Source organism: Salmo trutta, chromosome 39, assembly GCF_901001165.1.
Source record: "Salmo trutta chromosome 39, fSalTru1.1, whole genome shotgun sequence".
NCBI lineage: Eukaryota > Metazoa > Chordata > Actinopteri > Salmoniformes > Salmonidae > Salmo > Salmo trutta.
Window position 1 is genome coordinate 1,972,466 of NC_042995.1, and position 15,513 is coordinate 1,987,978.

Sequence of the window (15,513 nt, forward strand, 5' to 3'; positions counted from 1 at the left end):
TTTTAGCAGAGAGTTTGCATTAGTTTAATGTGGTGCTTGTTAATGCTACATCAAACATCCCCTACATTTCTCAAGTAAAGCAAGGACCAGACAGCCTCACCTTCCCAAAGACCTTTCCAATATTGCACAATGTTTACAATTAGCTTCATTCATGGACAAATAACAATAGTTTTAAAGCATGTAAACAGATGTAACTTCCTCAAAGTAGATGTCCGAGCTTAAGTAAAGTATAGGGGGTAGGAGGGGAAACATGTCCAAAGCACAAGTGAACAACAATGCTTTCTTCCCCCCTCAATAAGGCATGACATGCTTGAGATTGAGGAGCAGGATAATAAGGGAACACTTCCCGTTATGTCAGAATATAACTGATGTTTTTATCGGCATGAGATCTGGTTTGTCAGATTGTCGAACATTTACAGCAAGTGTTACTGCGACAGCCGATTCGACACGTTCGAAAACTGTTGCAGTAGAAGTACATTTTTCAACTGATTGTTCGAGTCGTTCCCCAATGAGTCGTTTAAATTGCTCAAGGGAGGACATAGTATTTCAGACTTAAAAGCTGGTGATATTTTTCCTCAAGTACCATTATAATTTTCATCACGTGGCACAAACAATGAGATGTATAGGATAATCCTGATTATAAACTGGGTGGTTCGAGCCCTGAAAGCTGATTGGCTGACAGCCGTTGTATACCACGGTTATGACAAAACAGGTATTTTTTACTATTCTAATTATGTTGGTAACCCGTTAATAATAGCAATAAGGCACCTCGGGGGTTTGTGAAATATGGCCAACAATTAGTTCTTAGCCGTGGTATGTTGGCCATATACCACACCTCCTCGGGCCTTTTTGCTTAATTAATGTTGTTCCATGTGTATTTCCACCCATCTGATGTACTTGACATATACCTATGGAGACACACACATATACAACATAAAAATAAACATCACCTTACACATTAACATCAGAGTTTGGCTTGGGGGACAGGAGGGAGCAGAGTGCATTTTCACTTCAAAATATATTGACAATAAAAGAAGAATATACATGAAACACACTCATTTTTAGTCTTTCTTCCTCTCTGTGAATGGATAAACTTGCTGGAGCAGACATGGACCCCAAGTAGCACAGAGAGATAGTGCCACGTGTTACAGAGAACAGAGAGAGATTAATGATTACGAAGAAATGCTTTAGGGGTAATCATGGCACAGGGCGACGTAAGAGCTATAGGAGGATAGGTCATCTTAAGAGCTATTGGAGGAGGATAGGTCCTCTTAAGAGCTATAGGAGGAGAGAGGTCCTCTTTGCTGTCCGTTTGGGCAGAATATTCCTCCTTCACAAGTTAGTTGAGGAGTCCAGCCTCGGTCACTGAGGCTGGACTCAGGGTCAGTAACACGTTTCTTCTGTGTCGCTTGGTGAATCACTGGATATACTGTACAGATGGGCACAACACTGAATGACTGTTCCCAGGGTCAGTAACACGTTCCCTCTGTGTCGCTTGGTGAATCACTGGATATACTGTACAGATGGGCACAACACTGAATGACTGTTCCCAGGGTCAGTAACACGTTCCCTCTGTGTCGCTTGGTGAATCACTGGATATACTGTACAGATGGGCACAACACTGAATGACTGTTCCCAGGGTCAGTAACACGTTCCCTCTGTGTCGCTTGGTGAATCACTGGATATACTGTACAGATGGGCACAACACTGAATGAATCTGTGATTACAATATGTGTGGATATGTTTCATTGAAGCTTTTGCTCCAGCAAGTCCTCACTTGGTTTGAATTTTCTGGGTGTGTTTTAATAGAGTGCCTGATAGATCAAAGTTCAAAGGTCATCGGGAGGTCAGAGATGCAAATAGCCATGACAACCAATAAGTACATCACTGCTGGGCCAATAGGGCGCTCCGATTAGCCTTCATCTTCTCCAGGCGCTTGGCCAGGTGGCTGTTACTGGCCTCCAGCTCATCAATCCTGTCCAGGGCAGACCTCAGCTAGAGAGAATGGAGAGAAAAAGTTTAGAGTTTGAGAGGGGAGAAGCAACCTAAAGGCAACAACGTATACCTGGCGTTGACTTGAAGCAAAAAAATGTGGGGTTGACATATTACATATGACCCAATGACTTGTGGGCTCTGTGATTCTTTGGTTGTTTTTGTAAACCTGACATTATAGTAGCCTACCTCTCTCTGTAGCTTGCGTTTCTCCACTTTGAGCTCGTCCTCTACTTTCTCTGCGCTCTCAGAGGCCGACTTGTAACGAGTCACCTGACCCTCCAACCGGATGATCTGGCCAAGAGAGAAATGAGAGGGTGAATAAATGGATTGATGGATGAAATGTGATATGCCTCATACTAGTCTGAACACGTGACTTACGGGACATATTCCATGGAGCTCCTAGTGGAGCAAACGGTCAATAGTCTCCAACCCAGACTGTACAAGATACTGCTTATTTTCTCACGTTTACCATGAGGAACGTGATTGGTCATGTGTTTCATGGATATAGTCATACATGTCTCCCTCTGTCTAGAAACTAAAACGGTACTTACATTCTGTTCCAGGGCTGTGACTTCCTGTTCTGATTTCACCAGTTTAAACTTGAGGTCACTGATTTGCCGGTTGGCATCCCCTGTAGAAGAAGAAATAAAGATAGAAGGATGTCAGTCAAATATTGTTGTATAGGTTTGCATAATGTATACTACACTCACACACTTGACAAAGTACACTAGGGAGACAGCCAGGTAAAAGGCTAGATCTGTCTTAGTAAACGTGAAATGTGACTCACTCTGTAAGTCGAGGATGTGGGGGTCCATGCCGTTCTCAAGTCCGTCCTCCTCAGGACTCAAACCCTCTGTCCCGTTCCTCTGTTTCCCCTCCAGCTGAGACTTCAGCCTCTTCACCTGATCAGCTAAACTCTCCCTCTCATCAACTATTTTCCTCAGTCTGACTTCTGCAATACAAACAGACAACTGACTTTGAATCAACAGCATGAAATTCTAATAGTTGGTTAGTCATAGGGTAGTTTGAGTAGTCGAGGTCAGTAATAGAGTAGTTTTGTACGTCAACATTTACCACACGGTTCAATTAACAGCCTTGTTTTTTAGTTTCTAATCTGTATTATTTTTTTAATGCATACAACACATTGTACTTAATTACCCAGATTTTTTTATATATATACACAGTACCAGTCAAAAGTTTGGACATACCTACTTATTCAGCCCATCTATAATTTAGCCCAAATAACTACCGCTTCCCCTACTGTATTTATTTATTTATTTATTTTGCTGCTTTGCACACCATTATTTCTATTTCTACTTTGCACTTTCTTCCACTACAAATCTACCATTCCAGTGTTTTACTTGCTATATTGTATTTACTTTGCCACCATGGCCTTTTTTGCCTTTACCTCCCTTATCTCACCTGATTTGCTCACTTTGTGTATAGACTTATTATTCTACTGTATTATTGACTGTATGTTTGTTTTACTCCATGTGTAACTCTGTGTTGTTGTATGTGTTGAACTGCTTTGCTTTATCTTAGCCAGGTCGCAATTGTAAATGAGAACTTGTTCTCAACTTGCCTACCTGGTTAAATAAAGGTGAAATAAAATAAATAAAAAGAATTCAAGGGTTTTTTCTTTATTTTTACTATTTTCTACATTGTAGAATAATAGTGAAGACATCACAACTATAAAATAACACATATGGAATCATGTAGTAAGCAAAAAAGTGTTAAATATATTTTAGATTCTTCAAAGTTGCCACCCTTTGCCTTGATGAGAGCTTTGCACGCTCTTGGCATTCTCTCAACCAGCTTCATGAGGAATGCTTTTCCAACAGCCTTGAAGGAGTTCCCACATATGCTGGACACTTGTTGCTGCTTTTCCTTCACTGCGGTCCAACTCATCCCAAACCATTTAAATTGTAGCCATGCTGGTTAAGTGTGCCTTTAATTATAAATAATTCACTGACAGTGTCACCAGCAAAGCACCATCACACCCCCTCTTTCATGCTTCATGGTGGGAACCACACATACTCTGTGTATTCACCTACTCTGTGTCTCACAAAGACACTGCGGTTGGAACAAAAATAATCGCAAATTTGGACAGATTTCCACCGGTCTAATGTCCATTGCTCTTGTTTCTTGGCCCAAGCAAGTCTCTTCTTCTTATTGGTGTCCTTTAGTAGTGGTTTCTTTGCAGCAATTCAACCATGAAGGCCTGATTCACACAGTCCTTCTGAACAGTTGATGTTGAGATGTGTCTGTTACTTGAAATCTGTGAAGCATCTATTTGGGCTGCAATTTCTGAGGCTGGTAACTCTAATTAACTTATTCTTGGGGTGGCAGGTAGCCTAGTGGTTAGAGTGTTGGACTTGTAACTGAAAGGTTGCAAGATCAAATCCCTGAGCTGACAAGGTAAAATCTGTCATTCTGAACAAGGCAGTTAACCCACTGTCATTGAAAATAAGAATTTGTTCATAACTGACTTGCCCAGTTAAGTAAAGGTAATAATAATAGTTATCTGCAGCAGTGGGAACTCTGGGTCTTCCTTTCCTGTGGCGGTCCTCATGAGAGCCAGTTTCATCATAGTGTTTGATGGTTTTTGCGACTGCACTTGAAGAAATGTAAAACGTTCTTGAAATGTTCCAGATTGACTGACCTTCATGTCTTAAAGTAACGATGGACTGTCATTTCTGTTTGCTTATTTGAGCTGTTCTTGCCATAATATGGACTTGGTTTTTAACTTCTCTTGGGTAGGGGGCAGTATTTTGACGTCCGGATGAAAGGCGTGCCCGTAGTAAACTGCCTGCTACTCAGGCTCAGAAGGTAGGATATGCATATTATTAGTAGATTTGGATAGAAAACACTCTGAAGTTTCTAAAATTGTTTGAATGATCTCTGTGAGTATAACAGAACTCATATGGCAGGCAAAACCTGAGAAACATCCAACCAGGAAGTGTGGAAATCTTTGTAGTTTTTCAAGTGATTGCCTATACAGTATACAGTGACTTAGGGTTCATTTTGCACTTCCTAAGGCTTCCACTAGATGTCAACAGTCTTTAGAACGTTGTTTCATGCTTCTACTGTGAATGGGGAGAGAATAAGAGCTCCTGGAAGTAGATGAGTGAGAAAATGACATGAGTTCAGAGGCACGCGCTCACATGAGAGTTAGCTGTGTTCCTTTTCTTTTTTGAAGACATTGGAATTGTCTGGTTGGAATATTACTGAAGATTTATGATAAAAACATCCTAAAGATTGATGCTATACATCGTTTGACATGTTTCTACGAACGTAAATATAACTTTTTTTTACTTTTCGTCGTGACATTTTGCGTGTGCTTCCTGCATTTGGAGTAGTGGACTAAAGACGCGAACAAAAAGGAGGTATTTGGACATAAATTATGGACTTTATTGAACAAAACAAACATTTATTGTGGAACTGGGATTCCTGGGAGTGCATTCTGATGAAGATCATCAAAGGTAAGTGAATATTTATAATGTAATTTTTGTCATTTCTGTTGACTCCAAAATGGCGGGTATCTGTATGGCTTGTTTTGGTATCTGAGCGTTGTACTCAGATATTTGCAAAATTTGCTTTCGCCGTAAAGCTTTTTTGAAATCTGACACAGCGGTTGCATTAAGGAGAAGTGTATCTATAATTCTTTGAATAACTGTTGAATATTTTATCAACGTTTATGATGAGTATTTCTGTAAATTGATGTGCTCATTCACCGGAAGTTTTGGGAGGCAAAACATTTCTGAACATTACACGCCGATGTAAAATGGGTTTTTTGGATATAAATATGAACTTTATTGAGCAAAACATACATGTATTGTGTAACATGAAGTCCTATGAGTGCCATCTGATGAAGATCATCAAAGGTTAGTGATTAATTCTAGCTGTATTTCTGGTTTTTGTGACGCCTCTCCTTGCTTGGAAAATGGCTGTGTGGTTTTTCTTGTCAAGGTGATGTTCTAACATAATCTAATGTTATGCTTCCGCCGTAAAGCCTTTTTGAAATCGGACAATGTGGTTGGATTAATGAGAAGTGTATGTTTGAGAAATTAGAATTATGAGATTTTCGTTGTTTTGAATTTGCCGCCCTGCTATTTCACTGGCTGTTGAATAGTTTGCCCCCCAGAGAGGTTAACCAAATAGGGCTATCTTCTGTATACCACCCCTACCTTGTCACAACACAACTGATTGGCTCAAACGCATTAAGAAGGAAAGAAATTCCACAAATGAACTTTTAACAAGGCACACCTGTTCATTTAAATGCATTATAGGTGACTACCTCATGAAGCTGGTTGACAGAATGCCAAGAGTGTGCAAAGCTGTCATCAATTCAAAGAGTGGCTACTTTGAAGAATCTCAAATATAAACAATATTTTGATTTGTTTAACACTTTTTTACTACATGATTCCATATGTGTTATTTCATAGTTTTGATGTCTTTACTATTATTCTACAATGTAGAAAATAGTAAAAAAAGAAAGAAAAACCCTGGAACGAGTAGGTGTGTCCAAACTTAATTCATTGCAATTATAAAACATTTCACCCAACTGATCACAATCTGCAGTTCATTGAAAACCTGAGAATATGGACACAGTTGCTTACCACTGAAATACTGTACAGTATGTTGGAGGGACTGTGAGTATGGATGGAAAGAGTTTAAAACAGCTGACACATACAAATGAGTGGAGATAACATGTCATGGGATTGATATATTCTCCCACTTATTACCTATTTAATCATGTAATTGTTATCTAGTATGTTGCGTGTAAAAACCTGACACATGAACAATACAGAAGTGTTGTTGTGTAATATAATCCTACCACCTGTGCATAAATGGAAGCTTGGTGAGATTTTATGGAACCCAGAAATCAGTGAGTGTATGCAATAGTGCAAAATAAAACAAAACCAATCGCTCTTCAACATGGTTAATTTATTCAAGGCACTAAATAAGTCATTAAATAAAACATGTAATTCCTTTGAGTAAAACAAAGAAACCCATAGAGGCTGGCTGCAACCCCAGTCAGTAGTCTATTACACATCAAATAACACTTTGAGAGTACAGTGATCATCAACTAGTTTACTTTGCAAGGATCTTTGCCCTTGCCCTTTCTATTGCCCTTTAGTCCCTTTCTTACACCGCTCTCCTGTTTCTGGGCTTCTTCCACTGGGGGGCGCTCTCTTTGCTCCTCCGCCGCCTCGGGTAATGGCTGTATCTCTTGGCCAAGTGCCGAGGGTCCGGGTGAGGAGCTGATGTGCTCTTCTTCTACAGGTAGATAGGTTTCCTCCTCTTTCACAAGTAGAACGGCTTCTTCACAACTGTCTATATATCCAGCGGAGGCCCCATCGTTTAACTCATTGTCTCCCCCTGCTGGTGAACTTGTTGAAGCCTCCCCCTGTTCTGTCTGTTGCTCCTGAATGGCTTCCTGCTGAAGTTTCTCCTCATAGATGTTCTCCTCAATGATGCACCATTCTTCTCCCTCTACACGACTGGGTGATTCTGACTGGATCCTGTCTGGGCTGGGCTCTAACTCCTCTGTCCTGTCTGAGGTAACCTCTCCACTAGAGTCGCTGATCCTCTGAGTTAGAGCTACATCCCGTGAGTTTTCCGTCAGTACTTGATCGCTCTCAGATTGTTTACATGTACATTTACAGGTACATCCTTGTTTCTCCCTTGATTCTGCTCCATCCATCTTCTGATCACCTTGAACTCCTGGTAAGGTATTTTCTAAGCTGGTCTCTAGACTCTCTGGTAAATCAGGGATCACCTGTTCGTCTAGTCTAGTCTTCCCCTCCTCTGTTATGATAGGTGTTACCGTTTTGTCAGAGATAGTGGATGGGGGCTCCTTTGCCTGAAGCTCTTTAGTATTTGGTTCATCTTCCTTCATGCCACATAGAGATTCCTGCCAAATCTGATCTGGCTTGCTCTCCACTGAACTCGACTCCAGCTCTTCAACCCTCTCAGATAATTTCTGTTCGTCAGAGTCTGTGATCTTTGGCACAATTTCCACAGAGCTTTCTGTACTGAAATGATCATTCTTATGTTGCTGAAGTTCTAGAGAATTCTGTCCATCTTTCTCAAATTCACTTAACGTGTTTATTATGAGCTGATCTGTCTTGATTCCAACCTCGTCAGGACATTCAGAGATAAACAGTTCAATAGAGACTGTAGATGAGATAGTAGATGTTCCAGCAGATGTTACTTGGCCAGTCTCTGCCTGATGCTCTGGAGGATGCCCTGGATTATTCTTCATCTTCATCCCAATTGTTTCTGTTTTGTTTAATGATCCCTGAGAGATCTGATTTGGGCTGGTCTTTGCCTCCCCTAGACATACAGAAATCCTCAGAATCATCTTAATCATCTCAGATTCCGTGATCCTTGAGTTTTCTTGAATGACCTGATCTTTAGTCCCAGGATCATACTCCTGGGTGTTCTCTCCTTGCAGGTCACTTTGAGATTCACTTTGGATTTGACTAAGAGTTGCCTCTGTCTCAACACAGAGAGTTGGGCCAGAGATGTCCTGTTCTTCAAAGTCAGTAGACATAGCTGTGAGAAGCTCTGTGTTTTCCCGTCCATTCTCAAGGTATGTGTTCTCCTCACATTGTCCGTCAGTGCCACCGCTTACTGGTACAGCTTCCTTGTTACTTTCTCCACTGTTTTCCTCATTCTCTGCCTGTTCCAGAGATTCTGGTTCAAATCCTCTTTGATTCACCCCATCTCCGTTGTCACTGCCACCATCTGTATTTTCCTTTTGAACCAAAATGGCTCCCTCAAGTTCAGCAGGTTCCACCAGGGTTTCTGTGTCGCAGTATTGGGGTTTCTCTACTTCATATTCAACCTGAGTCTCTTTGTCACCAAAATGCACCAAAATGGCTACTTCAGGTGCAGCAACATCCACCTGGGTCTCTTGGTCACAGTACTTGGACTGCTCTGCTTCAGTGTCTGTTTGTTGCTGCAGGCTGTCATTCAACTTGTCTTGGTTCAACTTGTCCAAAGATTCTATCTCCAGTAGTGCCCTCTCCTGGTCATGTGAGTAGTTGTCAGCCTCATGTAGAAGTCTGCTTCCCCCTGGTGTCCTCACCTCGCCATGGTCCAACTGCATCTCTGGTCCTTCGCCTGGAAGATCACAGGGAATAGATTGGAGGGCCAAACACAGGTCATTCTTCAGAGTCTGAGAGTGCAAGCACGGAAATTCAATGATTGCTGGAGGGGAATTAATTTGGAGCCATTTGTAGAGAATACAATCAAGGCCTTGATCCCGGCTGATTTAGAATGCAGAATCAGCAACTGACTCAACGGGATTAATTAACATTATGATGATAATGTCATGGAGGACAATACTGCAAAACAATGACGTCAGAAAAAAGAAAAAGAAGCCAACCATCCTCGTTTTGTATCCCATCATGCAACACAAACATAACCCTGACATTTCTAATGGTGATTCATCCGAATGACAGAAGACAAGTGAAATAAAAAACATGACTGCACAATATCATTCAACATGATTCGAGTAGGATGGTGGTAAATAAGCAGAGATCAGATATGAGCAATTGCACAGGTGGGTTATTTTCTTACCAAGCATGCTCTCCTCACCATGAGATGGCTGGGACTCCTGAGCCAATCGGGAGGTAGAGTCTGCACTGAGAGGCCCGTCAATCATTTGTCCTGCATCCCCATTGGTGGTTACGTCAGGGGACAGCACTATCCCATTTTTCTGATTTGGGAGAGAACGAGCAAAATAAAGCTGAATAATCTTTCAGAAAGTCTTTTGCCCATTAGAACTTCCTATTGTTCTAGTGTTTGCTGACATGTGCATGGAGGCCCTCTTTGAAGTCATGATGAGGAAACCTTCACTCAGCAGTACTTCAAGGTGCTGTACCTTCAGAGTGTCTTTGAGGTGGACCACCTGATCCCTGAGCTTATCCCGCTCATCCCGCACGGCGGCGTCTGAGAATTCCCTCTGCCTCTCTAAGGCCTGAGCCATACCCAAGCAGCAGCAGCAGCAGCAGGGGGAGGATGAGGAGGAGGGGGTAAAGAAGGGAAGGATAAACACAGTAAAGGAAGAGAGAAGCATTGAGGGGAAAAAGAGATATAGCGGAAATGTCTTGGTTAGTTTGGAGCGTTAAACTTGAGTAGCTGACAGAGGAATGGAAGCGTTTTCTGTAGAACTTCCTGGAGCAATGATGCGGCTAACAGTTTGGGGTTCACCCTCTATTCCGCGAGCGTACCCCAATCTTTTTCTCCTTCCATCCGAGGGTCTCCTGCAGGTCGGAGATCTCCCTAACACAGCTGTCCCGTTTGAGACGGAGCTGGCCCACCTCCTGGCCACGGGACGAAAGCAAGATGGAGGAGAAGAAGGGACAGAGGAGAAGGGAGGGAAAATCAGCATGCAGAGAGTATGCAGCAGGAAAAGAGACTACAGCAAGTTTAGCAAGAGACCTAAGTTAGATCTATGTTAGTGTTATGTTCTGAGTGGAAGCACTGTTTTTGTTACCGTATTGTTGTTAGCAGGAAGTCTTTGCGATGACCTGAGTACTCACGGTTAGCAGTTCTTCACTCTGTTTCAGCGTCTCTCTCATCTCGTTAAACTGGCGCTGCAGAACACTGTGGGCGTGCCTCTCCCTCTCAAACTCCTTGGCCTTGTCATTGTACTCTCGTTTAGACTCGTACAGCTGCTCCTCCAGCTCAATGAGCGAGTCCTTCAGCGTGTCCACCTGGTACATGAGGTTGGACTTCTCGTTGTGTAGCTGGGCGTTGGACACCATGGCCTTACGGTACTTCTCCTCAGACTCCACCAGGGAGTCCTGTTGAGAGACAAAATGGAGGACAGTGGAGGGGTGAGAGGTCAGGGGAGAAACAAAGCAAAACAGTTAAGCAGTTAATATCTCAAAAACAACTACGCAGACGTTGTTCGTCTTACTGTAATAATCAGAAGTGTTTCTGGAGTCAACAAAATGATTCTAAAAACATGGACTTTAGACCATGGACCATCTCTTTCCCAGATATACTGTATGGTCCTACTCATAGAAGTATCTCTATGGTCCTACCTTTATCTCTCGAATGGAGGCCTCTGTCTCTACTGAGATAGAGGTGTCACAGCTGCCTCTGCGAGAGGAGGGCCCGCCCAGCGATGCTAGAGTGGCTGCTGAGAGGGTAGAGGCAGTCCTGGAACCCTGGGAGGAAACAGGACAGGGCCGTCTTGAAGGCTGTTTCACAACAGTTATATTCCCTACTTCATCTTTAATACATTAAAAGCTAGAGTTTCAGATCAGGTGTGTGACCCGTACCTTTTCCAGGAAGTCCCTGTCTGATCTCTCCTCCACCTGTAGAGGGAAAAACTACTTGGTTACTCTTAGGAGAAGATAAGGAGAGGAGATAAACATATTTACAATGTCACAAATTTAGTTGATTGACACACCGTAAATCCAGGCCATGCCCATACTGTATCCGTCTCTGTATATCCACACACTGCATCACAACAAGCATCTTTAGAGTCATGCTTAACTCTCTCTGGATCACCATCTGATTCTGAACCACGGAACCACTGGACACTACAGACTTACTCATATTATATCCACTGGACACTACAGAGTTAGTCATATTATATCCACTGAACACTACAGAGTTAGTCATATTATATCCACTGAACACTACAGACTTACTCATATTATATCCACTGGACACTACAGAGTTACTCATATTATATCCACTGGACACTACAGAGTTAGTCATATTATATCCACTGAACACTACAGACTTACTCATATTATATCCACTGGACACTACAGAGTTAGTCATATCATGTTCACTGGACACTACAGAATTAGTCATATCCACTAGACACTAGAGTTAGTCCTATCCACTGGACACTACAGAGTTAGTCCTATCCACTGGACACTACAGAGTTAGTCCTATCCACTGGACACTACAGAGTTAGTCCTATCCACTGGACACTACAGAGTTAGTCCTATCCACTGGACACTACAGAGTTAGTCCTATCCACTGGAAACTACAGAGTTAGTCCTATCCACTGGAAACTACAGAGTTAGTCCTATCCACTGGACACTACAGAGTTAGTCCTATCCACTGGACACTACAGAGTTAGTCATATCGACTGGACACTACAGAGTTAGTCCTATCCACTGGACACTACAGAGTTAGTCCTATCCACTGGACACTACAAAGTTAGTCCTATCCACTGGACACTACAAAGTTAGTCACATCATATCCACTGGACACTACAGAGTTAGTCACATCATATCCACTGGACACTACAGAGTTAGTCATATCCACTGGACACTACAAAGTTAGTCCTATCCACTGGACACTACAAAGTTAGTCACATCATATCCACTGGACACTACAAAGTTAGTCACATCATATCCACTGGACACTACAGAGTTAGTCACATCATATCCACTGGACACTACAGAGTTAGTCATATCCACTGGACACTACAAAGTTAGTCCTATCCACTGGACACTACAAAGTTAGTCACATCATATCCACTGGACACTACAGAGTTAGTCACATCATATCCACTGGACACTACAGAGTTGATCACTGTATTATTGACTGTATGTTTTGTTTATTCCATGTGTAACTCTGTGTTGTTGTATGTGTCGAATTGCTATGCTTTATCTTGGCCAGGTTGCAGTTGCAAATGAGAACTTGTTTTCAACTAGCCTACCTGGTTAAATAAAGGTGAAATTAAAAAAATTAATTAAAAAAAACCCTGGACGCTACAGAGTTAATCATATCCACTGGACACTACAGAGTTAGTCATATCATATCCACTGGACGCTACAGAGTTAATCATATCATATCCACTGGACACTACAGAGTTAATCATATCATATCCACTGGACGCTACAGAGTTAATCATATCATATCCACTGGACACTACAGAGTTAGTAATATCATATCCACTGGACACTACAGAGTTAATCATATCCACTGGACACTACAGAGTTAATCATATCATATCCACTGGACACTACAGAGTTAATCATATCCACTGGACGCTACAGAGTTAATCATATCATATCCACTGGACGCTACAGAGTTAGTCATATTATATCCACTGGACACTACAGACTTAGTCATATTATATCCACTGGACACTACAGACTTACTCATATTATATCCACTGGACACTACAGAGTTAGTCATATTATATCCACTGAACACTACAGACGTACTCATATTATATCTACTGGACACTACAGACTTACTCATATTATATCCACTGGACACTACAGAGTTAGTCATATTATGTCCACTGAACACTACAGACTTACTCATATTATATCCACTGGACACTACAGAGTTAGTCATATCATGTTCACTGGACACTACATAATTAGTCATATCCACTAGACACTAGAGTTAGTCCTATCCACTGGACACTACAGAGTTAGTCCTATCCACTGGACACTACAGAGTTAGTCCTATCCACTGGACACTACAGAGTTAGTCCTATCCACTGGACACTACAGAGTTAGTCCTATCCACTGGACACTACAGAGTTAGTCCTATCCACTGGACACTACAGAGTTAGTCCTATCCACTGGAAACTACAGAGTTAGTCCTATCCACTGGAAACTACAGAGTTAGTCCTATCCACTGGACACTACAGAGTTAGTCCTATCCACTGGACACTACAAAGTTAGTCCTATCCACTGGACACTACAAAGTTAGTCACATCATATCCACTGGACACTACAGAGTTAGTCACATCATATCCACTGGACACTACAGAGTTAGTCATATCCACTGGACACTACAAAGTTAGTCCTATCCACTGGACACTACAAAGTTAGTCACATCATATCCACTGGACACTACAAAGTTAGTCACATCATATCCACTGGACACTACAGAGTTAGTCACATCATATCCACTGGACACTACAAAGTTAGTCCTATCATATCCACTGGACACTACAGAGTTAGTCACATCATATCCACTGGACACTACAGAGTTAATCACTGTATTATTGACTGTATGTTTTGTTTATTCCATGTGTAACTCTGTGTTGTTGCATGTGTCGAATTGCTATGCTTTATCTTGGCCAGGTTGCAGTTGCAAATGAGAACTTGTTTTCAACTAGCCTACCTGGTTAAATAAAGGTGAAATTAAAAAAATAAATTAAAAAAAACCCTGGACGCTACAGAGTTAATCATATCCACTGGACACTACAGAGTTAGTCATATCATATCCACTGGACGCTACAGAGTTAATCATATCATATCCACTGGACACTACAGAGTTAATCATATCATATCCACTGGACGCTACAGAGTTAATCATATCATATCCACTGGACACTACAGAGTTAGTAATATCATATCCACTGGACACTACAGAGTTAATCATATCATATACACTGGACACTACAGAGTTAATCATATCCACTGGACGCTACAGAGTTAATCATATCATATCCACTGGACGCTACAGAGTTAGTAATATCATATCCACTGGAGACTACAGAGTTAATCATATCATATCCACTGGACACTACAGAGTTAATCATATCATATCCACTGGACACTACAGAGTTAATCATATCCACTGGACACTACAGAGTTAATCATATCCACTGGACACTACAGAGTTAATCATATCATATCCACTGGACGCTACAGAGTTAATCATATCCACTGGACACTACAGAGTTAATCATATCCACTGGACACTACAGAGTTAATCATATCATATCCACTGGACACTACAGAGTTAATCATATCCACTGGACGCTACAGAGTTAATCATATCATATCCACTGGACGCTACAGAGTTAATCATATCATATCCACTGGACGCTACAGAGTTAATCATATCATATCCACTGGACACTACAGAGTTAATCATATCCACTGGACACTACAGAGTTAATCATATCCACTGGACACTACAGAGTTAATCATATCATATCCACTGGACGCTACAGAGTTAATCATATCATATCCACTGGACGCTACAGAGTTAGTCATATCATATCCACTGGACACTACAGAGTTAGTCATATCCTATCCACTGGACGCTACAGAGTTAATCATATCATATCCACTGGACGCTACAGAGTTAATCATATCATATCCACTGGACGCTACAGAGTTAATCATATCCACTGGACACTACAGAGTTAATCATATCATATCCACTGGACAGTACAGAATTAGTCATATCATATCCACTGGACGCTACAAGTCAGTAATATCATATCCACTGGACACTACAGAGTTAATCATATCATATCCACTGGACACTACAGAGTTAATCATATCATATCCACTGGACACTACAGAGTTAGTAATATCATATCCACTGGACACTACAGAGTTAATCATATCATATTCACTGGACACTACAGAGTTAATCATATCCACTGGACGCTACAGAGTTAATCATATCATATCCACTGGACACTACAGAGTTAGTAATATCATATCCACTGGACACTACAGAGTTAATCATATCATATTCACTGGACGCTAC

The 15,513-nt window shown here is 41.5% G+C and overlaps 1 protein-coding gene across 12 annotated transcripts in view; it reads right to left on the reverse strand.

Annotated features, from left to right (window-relative positions):
• LOC115179864 (leucine-rich repeat flightless-interacting protein 2-like) overlaps positions 1-15,513 on the reverse strand; it is a 50,784-nt gene continuing 35,271 nt past the window's right edge. For 9 of the 12 annotated variants that reach the window (XM_029741728.1, XM_029741727.1, XM_029741731.1 and 6 more), the window contains 10 exons: positions 11,298-11,333; positions 11,058-11,183; positions 10,551-10,814; positions 10,239-10,331; positions 9,890-9,985; positions 9,586-9,724; positions 2,783-2,947; positions 2,547-2,626; positions 2,182-2,286; positions 1-1,995 (listed from right to left, as the gene is read on the reverse strand). In XM_029741728.1, the coding sequence (XP_029597588.1) occupies positions 1,885-1,995; positions 2,182-2,286; positions 2,547-2,626; positions 2,783-2,947; positions 9,586-9,724; positions 9,890-9,985; positions 10,239-10,331; positions 10,551-10,814; positions 11,058-11,183; positions 11,298-11,333 (1,215 nt within the window). In that variant the 3' untranslated portion in view covers positions 1-1,884. The remainder of the gene's footprint in view (positions 1,996-2,181; positions 2,287-2,546; positions 2,627-2,782; positions 2,948-9,585; positions 9,725-9,889; positions 9,986-10,238; positions 10,332-10,550; positions 10,815-11,057; positions 11,184-11,297; positions 11,334-15,513) is intronic. The other 3 variants (XM_029741729.1, XM_029741733.1, XM_029741738.1) reach the window with 3 other exon arrangements.